The 16,433-nt window shown below is 35.4% G+C and overlaps 1 protein-coding gene across 1 annotated transcript in view; it reads left to right on the top strand.

The window, feature by feature from the left end:
• LOC128217779 (scm-like with four MBT domains protein 1) overlaps nt 1-16,433 on the top strand; it is a 29,747-nt gene that overhangs the window by 9,607 nt on the left and 3,707 nt on the right. Inside the window, exons 10-20 of the mRNA XM_052925154.1 lie at nt 477-624; nt 845-942; nt 1,669-1,921; nt 3,881-3,963; nt 5,445-5,704; nt 7,606-7,670; nt 9,503-9,737; nt 10,836-11,011; nt 12,251-12,505; nt 15,073-15,227; nt 15,829-15,981. Of these exons, the coding sequence (XP_052781114.1) occupies nt 477-624; nt 845-942; nt 1,669-1,921; nt 3,881-3,963; nt 5,445-5,704; nt 7,606-7,670; nt 9,503-9,737; nt 10,836-11,011; nt 12,251-12,505; nt 15,073-15,227; nt 15,829-15,981 (1,881 nt within the window). The remainder of the gene's footprint in view (nt 1-476; nt 625-844; nt 943-1,668; nt 1,922-3,880; nt 3,964-5,444; nt 5,705-7,605; nt 7,671-9,502; nt 9,738-10,835; nt 11,012-12,250; nt 12,506-15,072; nt 15,228-15,828; nt 15,982-16,433) is intronic.

Consider the following 16,433-nt stretch of genomic DNA (forward strand, 5'->3'; position numbering starts at 1 on the left):
TGAAACTTGGTAGCTTCATTACTTGACCCTTTACAAATATAAAACAAGGCATCGTCATCAGTAAAGATATGTTTAAATTGCAACATTTTTATTAATGCTTTATTACAAATTTGTGGCCCTTTGCTTAGGTGAGCGTTTTAGGGCCATCATGGCCCTCTTGTTGCACTAAGTTAAAAAAATTCACTAAGAAGCTTCATAAATACGGCCCCAGAGATTAAATGCAAATAGTTCTGCTTGCAAACCTGTTACTTTTGCTGTTTTAAAGATGTTATCATGTTATTTTCATTTGATATTACCTAAAAAATAAATGCAATGTCTAAAGGCCAAAACGTATGTGTCACAGGTCAGTTAAATCATTGAACGTCTAAAACATTGAAATTCTAAATTCAGAAATCATCAATATCCTGTGGATAGCCAGTATTAAATAACAAACTGTTAACTGCTATTAATTACAAACTGTTGACTGCCACCTTCAGATTCTAGAGAATGTTGGGGGCCGCCTCTATCTGAGGCTGGAGGGGACCAATTTGGCTTCCAAACATTTCTGGATGTTTTACCTGGACATGAGGCTTCACCCTCTAGGCTGGGCCACAGAAAATGGATGTACTTACAAGCCACCGGCTGGTAATCGAGAATTTCTTTCATATTTCCAAAGATAATTGTTAAAATGGTTCTCAAACTTTGCCATAAAGATCAGTGATGTCAAACAAATTTATAATTGACTGAGCCCAGTAATTTTTTTGTTTTTTTTGTTTTGTTTGGCCTGCTTATATTATTAAAAGTCAATACCTGCAGTTATTGGTTGTTTGAGGTACTTAAAATTCTTCACTGTTGTCTGTTGCAGATGTGCGTGATGAGAAAACTGATGAAGAATGGACGGAGATTCTTCAGACGGCCATGTCGGAAAGTGAGAATGACCTTACACCTGCAGGCGTGTTTAAGGTAAGATGTGTGTCCTTGGGTTCTTTCATAAATTGGGGATGGGGTGAGAAGGTGTTTGGGGGGGAGAAATGCATAGTCATTTATTAGATGGCTGTGAAGGAGAGTGACCTCACACCTACAGGGCTCTTTCATGTACCGTACATGCCGATGGAGATTTAATTGAAGATTTGCATTGCTATGCTCTTGAGTGCTTTGTTCCTATGTCGATCCAGTCATTTGTCTGTCTGTCCCTATTTCGTGTGTGCTCCACTACTCCATAACTGATTAAACAAAGTTGAACAACACATAGAGGGACACACACATGTCCTGGCTTTGTACCTTCAATGTCAAGGCCATTCTTTTGGGTCAAAGGTCTGAAAAGCTTACCATAACTCTTCTATGACAGTATTTAAATTTATATATACTCATGACATCAATCAGATATGCATATGACAAGTTCTAGCCTTGTAGTTTCAAGGTCATGGTCACACTTGTTTTTACATCTGCTCCATAGATCTGCCAGCTGGGTGTAATTCAAGATATTTGCTGCTCTTGGTTAATATACCTAGTTATCTGAACTTTTTTTACAGTATTTATTTCATTTTAGGACCAATATGAACTGAAGACTCACCAATTTCTTCCAGGGATGTGGCTAGAATTGCTTGTGCCAGGGACCAATTTCATTTTTCTCTGATTACCTTTATCTACAAAGGTTACAGAGATGAAACAATATTTTTGAAATTTCAGGACCAACTTGAGCCTAAGACACATCAATTTCAACCAGGAATGAGGCTAGAAGCCCTAGTACCAGGGGCTAATTACATCTCTCCAGCAACCGTAACCAAGGTGATCAACGACAAGTACTTCCTCATTGAGATTGACGACATACGCCCTCCTGGGGAAAGAGAGAGCGTCCAGATCTGCTGTCATTCGGAATACCTCGGCATTTTTCCTGTGTCCTGGTGTCTATGCAAGGGGATTAAGCTCATGCCTCCTGCTGGTAACACTTTAATATCACTTACCGTAAATGACTGGGTATTAGACGCACTTTTTTTCCTCAGATTTTGATGCAAAAAAATGCCTGCGTATAATACCCAGCAACAATTTTTTGAACTTTTTTTCTGATGTCAATTTCAAGCCGAGAGTTTGTTTAGATTTATGTAGAAAGGGATGTTAATCGCGTCATATTGATCGAGTATATACGGGTTAAAACGGCAGTTGAAGATCGGGATACGGTATATCGTAAGACGTTTATAATTTCAACAAAAATATTTTATATTTGGACACCCATTATTTCCCAAAATAATTTATTTTGGGTAGCTAATTTTCGGACACCCAAAGGACATCAATCATAACTTTCATAGTTACCAAGTTTCACAGACGAAGAATATTGATTTTTATTTTTACACTGCCTGGCTAGATTACTTAACCGTATACACCACTGTGACAATTTAATTAGTTACTACCCATCCTAAACGATTTATTGCCTGTTGAAAAGGAAGTGTGATATATTTATTTGAGGATTAAACAAACAACAAGGGCAATCAAGGGATTAAGAAAACATCGACATGGCATGTTTGTAAAACGATCTGCCAATAAGCTTTCAAACTTGTACCACACTTATAGACTATATGAAGCAATAATCGTACAGTTATACATTAATCCTGCATAGCAATGTCCATGCTCTCCACGAGATCCTCGTGGGCATAACTGTAAGTTATGTGACGTCACACAGTGTGACTCTTTGATCTGAAGCCGATAGAATGTGTTTATTCAGTTCAGTGCATGTATAAAATGGTGTTTTAATTAACTTCATGAAGGATTTACACTTATAGGCGTAATAAATAAGTTTATGACCATTGATTACTACGGATAAATTAATAAGTGGTAAAAAGCAAACATGAAGAAAAAAGGCAGGTTAAACAAACATGTAAATAAAATAATTTTCTATGTATTGGGAGAGCGAAAAAAATAATTAATTTATGGTGTCCGAACTCTTGTGAATTACGGTATTCAATATTATTTTGAATAATAAATTGAATTAAACAATAATCAAACTTACATATAAAAAAGCAAAGTTGGGCACTGTCAAAATATTTTTTGCTTAACATAACTTTTCATTCTCGACAGTATGGTTTTAAAGATAACCATCGCCATTTCCACGAAAAAAATTTTTTTGTCACTGTCAACAAACATGGTGGCTGAAAATGCCGGACGATTTTGACATTTTTTCTATGCGTCTTTTAACCAAAAACATAGATTAAATGTTTTTTTCTCGGATTTTTCACAGATTTTTTTCCCTGCGTCTAATACCCCCTATCGTCTTATACCCAGTCATTTACGGTATTGCATTATTAGACTGTTTGTTCAAAACTTGTCAAAGGTGAAGTATTTAATGATGCACTCATGTATTTATATAAAACAAATACAGACTACACAGTTGTGTCAAGTCTTGACTGGAATACTGCAGATCACAAGTGTATTCATGGAACATCTAGAGCAGTAAATATTTAAAAGAAGTACAATTACGCTAGATGAACAGTCGGCCCTTTCTTTTATCTGCTTTATTTTTTTTTTGTAAATATCATTTTACGGTTTCAGGGCTTGATATTTTTCTACCTTGTATTTTTTTAAGAAAACATTTGTCGAGGTATTATCATTATCATTTTTTGCGTTGGCGAAAACTTGACTCATAACTATTAACTTTTTGAGATATTCAAATAAAACTTTGTACACATGTTGCCATAGACAATATGCACATGGTAGCCAGGCCCATAACTCTGGCTGTAATAAAAGTAAAATTATTCCCCTTGTTTGATGAAAAACAACAATAGGCATCAGCACCAAACATGCACTCTTCCTACGGCACTCTTCCTTCGGCACGCTTCCTTCGGCACTCTTCCTTCGGCACTCTTCCTTCGGCACCCTTTTTTTAATATTTTATGTTGTTTTATTGCAGGATGGTCCAATGGAGACTTTGTGTGGGGAGAGTATTTGTCTAGACGTGGTGCAAAGGCCGCCCCTGAAAAACTATTCAATTCAGTATGTTGTGATTTGCTGTTCTAAAATACATATCACTTCTTACGCGGGGTATTGTGATAGCCTTGGTGTTTTTGGATGTGATGGCATGTTTTCATAATCTTTATACACCTTTATAGAACGAGATGTATTATAGTTCCACCTGCAGCATACGGGTGGGCGGCAGATCCAGTATGTCTCAGGAAATTTTGATTACCTAAAACCAGCCTTATCTGATCAATTACTTTAGAAGCCTTTGTCCAATCATAACCAAATTTGGTCAAAATGTGTATGGGCTGAATATCTTGGTCAGACTCGGTAATAGCCTCAGCCACTCCAGAGTTATGACCCTTGATTTGGCAAAAACTGAATTTACAGTGTTCACTCTCTAAACTTGGCTAAAGTACAACCAGTTATCACCAAACTTGGTTTCTCAAAAATTTTGACAATTGGTCCTCTTGTTTTCATCGTCCTTTACTAGAAAAATCATTAAAATGCATGTTTTCAGGGTTTTTGCTTTCTGTCTTCGCTCGAAATTTTCAAGTATACATACACAAAACAAAGTACTGTATATGTTTACAGCGACAATAGGAATATATGTATAGGCAGTGCCATAACTCGGGCTTAATTACTATCTGAATTAGGCCCCTTTTTACCTCCCTCATATTTTGAGAAGAAAACATCAAAGTATTGTTACAGGGTATAATATTGAAGTAGTTTAAGTTTAGTTGGCAGCATTGATGTTGTAGTCGTGCAAAATAATCGTTTGCATGGAACAGAATAAGTTAAAAAAATGCTTCTTCTTGAACTTAAATATTAAAGAGTGAAGTCAATATTTCATCAGCTAGTGCAAGAACTCAATAACTGAATATAGAAATAGAAGCAGGTGTTGAGTTCTTATATTAAGGTGACAAAATTCTGTTCATTTTTAACACTAATATTTATTTATATCACGCCTCAAACATGAATGACACAACGCCATTGGTCAATACTGGTGTATTTTTCCATATGGTGTCACTTATCTTTATATCGACCAAAATGGCGTATTTTTCCGATTCCGATGAATAAATGAAACATTTATCAATTTAAACAGGTTGTTGATGGGATATATATATATATATATATACATGGTTAGTAGGTGACCAATATTGAATATATGGGGCGCAAGAATTGAGAGGCTTCACCGAATATGGTTTCATTTGCCCCATACAACCTATATCGGGTCACCTCCTAACTCTATAACTTATGATATCTTCCTTCTTTTTGGAAGAAGTATATAAGGCTGTGCTTGTAAATGGTTCAATCAGTAAGTAAAGTTGAATTGAAATAGTGGAAAGGAACATTTTACAAAACAACTTTTCTTTCTAAAGTAGGATTGAAGTAGAATTAATTGAATTTATGATTATGTTCATAAGAAAGTTAATTTAATTAAAAATATCCTCCTTCATTGTCTACTAAAGATTGCTTGTTTTCATGTCGAAATTACAGTTTTCTTTTTGTTTTAGGGGACAGATGATCACGAATATGAACGAGGCATGAAATTGGAGGCTGTTAATCCCACAAACCCTAATCAGATCTGCGCAGCAACCATCACCAAAATCGTCGACCCCCTATTATGGGTTCACCTTGACCATCAACGTGATATTCCCAGCCATATTCAGGATATCGACTCGCATAATTTGTTTCCTGTTGGTTGGTGTGAAAGCAACCAGTACGACCTTAAGCCACCTGTGAAGGCTAAGCGCTGGCACAGAAGACATTCTGAGTAAGTACAATGTATTCATTAAAATGATTGTTTAGTTTATTATTTATTTTAGCTCAATTTCAAAGACAGCTTGAATTATCTGATATGAATAGCTCTTGAGTCTGGCTCCTTGGTAGAGACTAGTACAGGCCATATATTCACTAAAGTCTTGAGGGCTCTTCCATTTAAACATATAACATCCGGGGGGGGGGGGGGGGGGGGGGGGGGAAAGGCACTTATAAAATATACCACCCCCCTATAGATGCAAATTTACTCTTTCAGGGTCCAACTTAGCAAAACAAGACACCCAACCATATACTATTTAAACAATTGCCTTCCCCCGGGGGTTATATGTTTTACTGGAATAGCCCTGAGTAGAAGGCAGGTTAAAAAATCTGTAGTTTTCAATGTAATGAAAAACTAGTTTTATCACTTTCCTGGAAAATAGATTGATAATAAATGGTAAAATCTGTTGTTTGGAAATCTGGATTTTGTTCAGCAAATTAAACCTTCAATGCTCTGGAAGTGTCAAACCAATGAAATAAGATTTACTCTTTTTAGTCATGAGTATGAAACTATGCGTCTTTTTGTTAGAGAATATGGACCCCGGTGTCTCTCTCAGAGATCAGGTTGGGATCGAAGACTCTTGACTGTGAGGCTGACATTTTAGATGTCTGTGCTTGAAAACCATATGTAACAATTATTAGATGTAGATGTATATCAAATTAATTAAAATAAAATTGTTTAATTATTATTAGATTTATATTTAATTAAGATTGAATTGTTTAATAATTATTAGATATATATCAAATTAAAAATTAAAATTGAATAATGTAATAATTATAAAATGTATACCAAATTAAAAATTGTATCGGATATCTCTGATTTTCTTTGCAATTTGAAACAAAATATATATAATGTATAAACATGTATGAAATTCCTTATAGCAAAGAGAGGCAAGTGATTCGTTATCTTTTTTACCAATTTCAAAAGGAAATGTTGTAACAGTTGTGTTAATGTTTTCTTCCAGTTATTGTTTTTACAGTTCACAGTTTTAAGTATGACATATTTATTGCAGGAACACCACAAGGAAATCAGTGTATGTTTCTGACAATGCCAGTGAACTACATAGACTTATAACAAATATTTGATACCTTTAAAAAGCATTATCTTCAATGTTTGACATTACAGACTTTTTATCACGATTTAAAGTCTCTATCAAGAATTTTTTTTTTAGGAATTTCAATCCATGTTTTATCAGATAACAAAACATGTTAATGCATCTGGCATAGGGATTGCTTTGCTCAGTATGGTTCTTGTCAACAGTGTCACACTTTTGTTTGAGATCAGTAACTCTTGAATGACTTCTTGTGGACCCTTCAAACTTGATATCCACTTTCGTTAAGGTCAGTAAAGACCCCTATGAAATTTTTTCAAAGTCCGTAGATGACCTCTATACACATTTGTCAAGGTCAATAGATGACCTCTATACACATTTGTCGAGGTCAGTAGATTACCTCTATACACATTTGTCAAGGCCAGTTGAAGACCCCTATGCACATTGGTTAAGGTCAGTAGATGACCCCTTTGCACATCAGTAAAGGTCAGTAGATGACCACTATGCACATTGGTGAAAGTCAGTAAATGATCCCTATGCACATTGGTCAAGGTCAGTTAATGACCCCTATGCACATTGGTCAAGGTCAGTTAATGACCCCTATGCGCATGGGTCAAGGTCAGAAAATGACCCCTATGCACATTGGTCAAGGTCAGTAGATGACCCCTTTGCACAATGGTCATGTGTAGTAGATCCCTTATAATTTCAATGTCAATAGTTCAAAGGTAAAGGTCATAGTAACCTTTAGTTGAAGAATAATGGACAACTGAAAACACATCTGATTCACGAAATTGTTCTATTACAGTATCAAAACTGAGGAGGTTTACAGAGCTGTAGCATCAGAGAGAGGGGATAAAGTCCAGGCCAGTTGTAAGTACATGACCTATATTCACTAATGTCCTGAGTTTGAGACTCAGACTCAGAAAAGCTTAATTTTAATTTTGTTGCAAAAATGCTTTTATAATAGCAAAGATGGTAAAAAATGCTGTGTGTGCTTCAAATAATCTGTTCTACTGTTCTACTAAAGTTTCTGTATAGAAAACGAGAATTCCTTAACGAACCCTCAGTCTCAAGACGTGAATGAGTACAGAGCCAGGAACACTTATTGTTCTTCACTTCTTTCTCGGATAAAACAAAAACTTTTAAACTTTGTCGTTTATTTTTTTTATTTTTCAGAGAGTCATATCGAGATATAATAGACATAAGTTGATTATGAAATAAAAAGATACAAATTCTAAATTTTACTTAAATATAAAATAAAATTGAGGATCTTAAACAACATAAATATCAGTGAATTGGAATGCCTTACCATTTTGAGTGACAGATTTTTAGTAATTTTGCAGCCTGTAGCAAGTTGATTGAATTGAGATTGGATAAAATTGAAGTGTTCCACTAGCTGAACATTGTTCAAGGTTGATAATTGGATATGCTAGATTGTCATATCTGTTTTTTGCCAGAGGCTGCAAAAACTATCATGTTGGCAATAAATTAGATATCATTACAGATGTTAAGAAGTTCTTCATAGATTTTATGTTGGCAACAGTTATTTAAACTGCTGAAATTGAGATATTTTACTTACTTTTATGAACAAACACCAAACAGCAACTGGCAGATGTTTATTTGAACACAGTTTTTAGCTCAACTATTCAAAGAAAAAGGAGAGCTATTCTACTCACCCAAGCGTCGGCGTCAGCGTCACACCTTGGTTAAGGTTTTGCATGTAACCTCCTTTAAGTCATTATCTCAGTAAATACATCATTTATTGCATTGAAACTTTAGATATTTATTCCCAACTATCTAAACTACTAAATTAATGAAGTTAGATAACACTTATTTGAATTTAATGCAAATAATGGGCCTTTATTATTTGACTTACACAGGCTCCCAACAATTCAACCTTCTTAATAAATCAGGAAAGATAACTCTATCTTGCATATTTTGTAATTTTTGCCGCTTTATTATGTGACTTAGAAATTCTGGTTACCTGTTTTGCATGTATGCACACATAGGCTAATATATCAGCAACTACTTCATGTATTGCATTGAGACTTTATACAATGGTACTCAACCACCCCACCTACTTGAATAACCAAGTTAGATAACTGGATTTTGCAAATAATGGCCCTTTATTATTGGACATAGAAATTCTGGTTAAAGTTTTGCATGTAACAACATTTATGTTAATATCTCGGCAAATACATCATGTATTGCATTGAAATCTAATCTAATTTTACAGTGATCCATGTTTCACCAAAACTTTTCAATCCTTACACTGAAAAGTGGCGGAATAGTCGAGCACGCTGTCTCTGTGACAGCTCTTGTTTCTAAATCCTGTAAGCCTGCAGGGTCATATTCAATAAGCAACTTAGATTGAACTTAAATATATGATTACAAACTTTAAGTGTTTTGATTGGCCCGTATATTTAGCTGACCGATAGGTTGAATGGAATCACTGAGGCATGTTTAAGGATAAGGATATGATATTAAATATTGAATACTGACCCAGTTCTCAGTTTTCAACAGCTTTAGTAAGGCTTTTTGACAAAACAGATCATTTTGTGTCTCATTTTTAGGAAGTTATTAGCATACGAGCTCTTACATGAACTTCTGATGATTTTTTATCCAACATCTTGTTTACCAGCCCCATACTAAGTTATCATACTTAAATAGGTCTTCATTTATACTGTATTATTTTCTCACAGGTACATGGTGCCCACGTATCTACATTAACCATAAGTGCTTCTCTGGTCCACACCTGAGTAAGGGGCGGATTGCTGATATTCCCTGCTCTGTTGGACCGGGCCCAATGGATCTCGTGCTGAAGCAGGTCCTTAGTCTGCTGATAAGCGTTGCCTACAAATCTTCAAAGGCCTTAAAGGAGTTGGAAATAGATGGAGACCTGAATCCATACATGGTGCAACATGTACTCAAGGCTAAGTATGGATAGTTTAGATTTACAGAATTTTATCCTCTGCTGAACCAAATGTTTCAGGAGGGGGATATTGTTTTAGCATTGTCTATTGGTCTGTCAATTTTTTTTTGTCCAGTCTGAGAATGTTATCTTGGTAGGGATTGGTCAGATTATGTTCAAACTTGGACAGAAAGTTATCCTTGATATACTCTCAACTGCATTTTAAGTGGGTCACTTGGAGTCAAAAACTAGGTCATATGGTCAAATCTTAGAAAATCTTGGGAATATACTAGAGGCAATATTACTGGTCCAATATTTTTGAAACTGGAAAATCCTTAGCTAGATTTAAAATGAGTCACATGCTGTCAGTTACAATATGACTACGTCAAATCTGTGGAATCAAAAACTAGGTTACTAGGTCAAATCTAAATGCTGCACTATATACAATATTGTTTTATTTCAAACAATTGCAAGCAAACTCATCTCATATACAACATTCATAAGAGTCCATCACTCTGCAGTCATATTGCATGTTTCAGTTTGATAATTTCACCATCACTTTATTTCCATTCCATCTACTCTGCCTGATGCAGGGAGATCAATTCATTGAATTTGAATTTTTTTTTAAAACTTATATTTAACTAGTATATGAACAGTAATTCATGTATCCGTAGTCTAGACTGTGTCCTGTATGGAATGGAAGGGAGGGATATACTAGTCACACTGTCCATCTAACTGTTAAAGTGACATTCATATTTAGAATCAATAAATACACATGTATAACAAAAAAATTGAATGATAAACCTTTAACTACTTAGTAAATAGTGTAATAATGGAAAAATTAATTACTGATAACAAGATTGTAACCATATATTTAATAGCTGAAAATGCACAAATATTAAATAACTGGTGGGTCCTAAAATATTTACAGTGATCAGCTATCTTCTCTTATAGTAGAATTACCATGTTTTCTACATGTTTCTTTCAAATTAAACACGGTATCCTTCATAAGAAGCATTGTTTTCGATATTTACTCAGCCTTTTCGGTAAATTAAAAGAATTGTATTAATTGTGGTACATCTTATTTGGGAGTTAGAGTGCATCTTGAACATTGATTTCTGCAGGTATAAAGGAAAGAGCTATAGTGGGGTTGTGGAGGTGTGTCAGAAGGAGGACCACATGGAAGAATTCCTCAGGAACATTTGTGTGAAACTGGAGTGCTGCCCGTACTTAATCAGTACGCTACATGTGGCCAGGTCCTGCCCGGAAAATTGTCAGCAGATGACTAAGACAAAATACAGTAGGTTTTATCATTGTGGAATATTGTACCAATGTCAATGGGCTATTTTTGCGCATCTGTTTTTGTAGAGAAAAAAAGATAGACATTATCATCTTTTTTTACCTTGGCTATATCTAAGAACTTTTTTCAAAATATTCAAATGAAACATGGTACACATGTTCTCAGAGACAATACGCTCGTGTATAGCAAGACCCATATCTGTGACTTGGATAATTGTTGAGATTTTTCGACTAAAAACACAACAGGAATGTTGGCATTCGCTCCTTGGAACTGTTGTTGAGGCTCTGAAATCATTTGTTCGGTTGTTTGCTAGTCGAGAAAGTTATGTTGTATAGCTTATCGTTAGTTTCCCTGAAGTTTAAAAGTAAAGGAGTATTCATAAGCCTTGGGATGTTGCAGCAGTTTTAATGATCCTGTTATTGTTGACTTTTGTTTTTTTCTCCATAAAAAAACCTTTATATCGTTGTGTAGGCAGTGTTTTTTTGGGGGGGGCTGAAGTTCAGCCCCATTCCCCTACTGAGGAGCATTTAATTCTTCGCATTAAGCGAATGTGGCAATGTAGTGCCATTCATGATCATGTTGATAGGTTTGTTGAATGAAATATTTTCTAAACAAGTTGAACATTATAGTAATGGTGTTAGTATTTTTCCACTTTTTGCCAAAACAACGCCAATTTTCCCCTATCAAAAGGCCCCGCCACCATTCCCTTAAAAGTAGAAAAAAAAATACTGGTAGTCTGGCATCTTGGAAGAACTTGGACATAATTCAAAAATGTTTGAATGATTTTCACATGAAACTTGATACACATGTTATCAATGACAACATAGTAGTATGCACACTGGTGGTGGCAATGGCTTACTAGTACATTATTGCTGAGTCATGTCCCCTTTATCACTTAGACATCTATGGCATATGATTGGAGTGTTTTTTGCTGTTTTCACAAAATTGATTTGACATGATAAATATGTTAATCATATGTGTTGGATGCATTGTATTTGACTAATTTTATAGACTGCAATAATAGTTCATCAGAAAAGGGCAAACTATTTTGTATTTTTATAACTGAAAGTTTTTAATGTTGAAAATATTTTCAATTTTCTATCCATAGTTTTTTTTAGAAAGCCCACATATCATATAAACTATGTACACAATTTACTATAAAGACCATAAACATCATTTATATTTGTGTATCAAGTCTCTACCTCTTTCAAATAAGTTTAAACCTTAACCTGTTTACAGACTACAGCTATGGAAGCAAGAAAAGGAAGCCTGCCGCTCTGCTAGCTTCAAAGCAAGCTGTCAAGAACTCCATCAGCAAGCTCTTGAAGAAAGGCCGCAAGAAGAAAACATTCCTCCTCACGCGTAAAAAGGGCAGTCGACACGAGAGGGGTCCAGTGGGACTGTCAGGGGTTGGAAGACCAGCACTGGGGCACCACAGGGAGAGGAATGGCGATTTCCTGGATGAGGGGTTTATAGACGGGGATGAGGATTTTGGTAAGAGTATATTCGGTTCATAGGTTTTTAACTAAAGAGTTATAGAAGGGTGCTGCACCCTTGCTTTTTTTGGTAGCACCCTTCTGCCCTTATGGAGACCAGCTACAGCACCCTTCGGCCTTAAAAGAATTGAATGCTAATGATAATAGAATATTTCCTTTTTTCATTAAAAAATCTTTTTTTATGATTATAAGTACATGCAAACTTGATATCTCTGGAAATTGAAACCTTATTCTACTTCAATTATACATTTTTTGTCAATTTTATAATATTTCAGTTCTTCAAAGTCCAATACAATGTGGCCAATGCTAATTTTTAGCTTCACTGGCCAAAGGCCAGAAGAGCTTATGCGATGGTAATGTGTACGTAGTATGTGCATCCGTGCGGTCGTGCGTCTGTAAACAATTGCTTGTGAACACGATACAGTCTTCAGTTTTGATTGTATCTCGATGAAACTTGTACAGTATCTAGATATCCATTAGAGCTCGGCTCCTTTCGAAAACCAGCCAGATCCGCCCATGCATGCCTAGATTATGGCCCTTGATAGTATAAAAAAATGCTATTGTGTAAACAATTGGTTGTGAACACGATACAGTCTTCAGTTTTGATTATATCTCGATGAAACTTGTACAGTATCTAGATATCCATTAGAGCTTGGTTCCTTTCGAAAACCAGCAAGATCTGCCCATGAATGCCTAGATTATGGGCCATGAAAGTTTTAAAGAAATGCTTTCTATTTTTAGCCAAGTCTGCATGAGCAAATTCTATTTTTAGCCAAGTTTACATGTATATGTTAATTCAAGTCTAGAGTTAAGGGAGACAATTTGCAAGTCTAGGATTTTGAGAGACAATTTGCTTTTTGCTTCTGCAGTTGATTTTGTGAATTACTCTGCCTTGCTCTTGTTGAAAGCCCAAAGGCCATTTTTTAGCTTTAAGTTCAGTAGTTTGCGCATTCATCTTAACAAAATTGGTTGTGAATGTTTAAGTAATGCACCTGGTGTCATTACTGGCCACACCCAGGGTTCACAGGTTTGGTAAACATAAATCTGGAAAGGTTTGAAAATCTTTTTGTGTGTTCGTGCATCCATCTCAGCACAATTGATTGTGAATGTTTGTTCAAATTGATCAATGTTGTCCTAGGATGCTCTTGACTTTGACCTTTTGACCAACTTTTTTTAACTTTTAAAACTACAGAAATTTTTACTATGAGTACAGTTTTGAAAGCATTTTTTTTTTGTCAGTTGTCTTTTACTTGGCACATATTAAAATAGTTCATGCAACTAATCTGCTTACAATACTTTCTGGGCTCAGATGTTGAACGTGCTACGTTTTCAGGTAACCCAAACACAAAACATAAAGTATATGTCTGTTGCCTTTTACCCATACATACATGCTCTGGATTGATATGACCACAAAAGCAATGCCAGTAGAGCATAGGCCCTTTTGGGCCTCTTATTTAACTGGTGCTGAAATATCTTAACCATATTTTACATTTATATTACATTTCCGCAAATGCATTCGAAAACCGTAAAGTAGTTGTCAGCGGTTGCTAAATATGAAAATATCGTAGACTCTTTAGCTTGACGTAAATAAAGGGACAGCCATGTGACAGAAATCTATTTTTACCTCACGCTATACACTACCTGAGTGCAGGGTGTTAAGGGAATCTACACTTTTGTGATAATATTCAATTTGAGTACTTTCACTTTAGAAAATTCCCTCATAATAAAATGTATGTAGTAGGAAAGACATATGGCTATAAGACATACCATATTTTAAGCATGTCGCTGCTTATGTACCCAAAACTTATAACTTGAATATATTATTCAAACATATTCATTGAAGTGTATGAACCGTCAAGTAGTGCCAACTTTAACCAAGTTTTCTTAGACGTAAAAAAAAAATACAATTGGTTTGGGTTACCCGACTGTACCTATAAGATAGGCGCTGACCCTACCGTTGTTATAGTCAGCTGGTAAAATTTAAAAAAATATAATTGTTGTTAGTATTGACTCTCAAGTTGCTTCGAATTTAAAGTAAGGAGAGACCTCAAAAGCCATTTTTGCCTCGACAGGAGCTTGCTTCACCCCCTTTGACCGCAATTAGAGGCGGAAAGCATCCCCAAAACCAATTTCCAAAATGTTTTCTCCCATTCAGCTGCCAGGTTAATCATGTCCCTGTTATTACAATTTCATGCATTAAAAAGTTTCTTTCTATTCAATGTCACAAGAACGTTTTTAGTAAATATTTTGTTTGCAGAACAAACTACATGTCAGGGGTAAAACTTTTTTTTTATGCTTTGTATTGTCTTACATCCGGGGCCGAATTCAAAGAGCTTCTTAGTGATTATTTTGGATTTTTGACAATCAATATTTTAAATACTGTTTATTTTTCATCAAATTGATTCATATGCATTTATTTTTTTAGACCTTTTTCTTGCTCATTTTCATACTTTTGGTGTTAAAACATTATTATCTTTATATCAAACAGTTTTTTATTAGGTTGAAATTTTTAACTAATATGTTTTATGAATACAGCCCCAGGAGTCAATTGATTCTCTTTTCCAGGTGTGCGCAAGAGGAAGCATTCCCGGGCCCTGTCCCAGTATGAGATTCAGACCCGTGGGGCTAAGCTGCCGAAATACAGCTTTGAGAAGAAAACTCACAGAAAAATATATGCCTCTGAGCGTTACGCCTCATCAAATTGTAGTAGTCATTCTAAGGTGAGTGGTTGATTATAGGTTGTAATATGAGGCATAATGAAATTACGATTTTCCTCCATATTTACCTACTTCATTTAGGAAAAGAATATATTGATTGGAACCAAGTCCACTTGCAATTTTTTGTCCAAGGTTATCATGTGTGACTAGTATCCATTGGTTTAGTCTCCATTGCTCCATTGGTTTAATAATTATGAAGATATAATTATATCAGGATGGTTCTGTGTTATGTCTATTGTGTTATGAGCTGCAAAAAGGGATGACTTCTTTTGGAAAGTTGAGGAAAGTGACCCTTATGTCGTTTTATTTTTAAATGTTGTGCCTTATAAACCGGCAGTCATAAGACCGATTGTTCAGAAGTTAATCAAAGTTAACAATGACATAAATGTCGTCGTTGCTTAATTTCTGGCTGTATGAACCCTGCCATACACTGGACAGTATAGATGCTGTTCTGGTCAGTAACCCTGTATACAGGACAATAATTTCCTATCCCCATTACAGACAGTTATTCTATGTACTGCTCAGTAACCCCCTATTCATGTCAGAAAGCCAATATAATGGTCAGTCGATGGCTTGTCATTTCAAACGTCTCCCTTTATTTCAGCCATATGTGATGTACCCACATGTACAGAGATTACGACCTCGTCCAGACTCCCTGAAACTGGACAGTAACCCGCTATACTGGTCGGTGGATCGCTTGGTCCAGTTCATCAAATCAACAGACTGCTCACATTTTGCCAGAATCATAAAAGAACAGGTATTAAACTACTGTAATTAGCTAGTTTGGTTTAAGAGGAAATGTCATAGTTTTGGAGTCGTCAGTCGGGTTTCGTCCAAAAACCTAAAAGAAACACACACAAGATATTTACCTGAAACTTAGTACACAGTCAAGTTACCTGTGACAGTATGTCACAGGGATTCTAAAGGTCAGGATTGAGAGCTTTTACCTTCAGACTATTGTATAGTTGTAAAGTTGTTTTTTTGCCTAAAATAACAGTAGGAAATACCTTGAAATGAATATGTCATAAATACATGTTTTATTTGAGGGTATACACAGCTATACATAAATATTGTCAATGTTTGTTTGCTTAATGGCGAATGCAATTTAATTTTCAAATGATGCTATTGATTTCTGTAATAAATTTCAAAGCTAACATAAAAATGAAGGTGTTCTTAAGTTTAGGATTTATACTGAAATCAGGATTGAAA

This window comes from Mya arenaria, chromosome 14 (genome assembly GCF_026914265.1).
Source record: "Mya arenaria isolate MELC-2E11 chromosome 14, ASM2691426v1".
NCBI classification, from domain to species: domain Eukaryota; kingdom Metazoa; phylum Mollusca; class Bivalvia; order Myida; family Myidae; genus Mya; species Mya arenaria.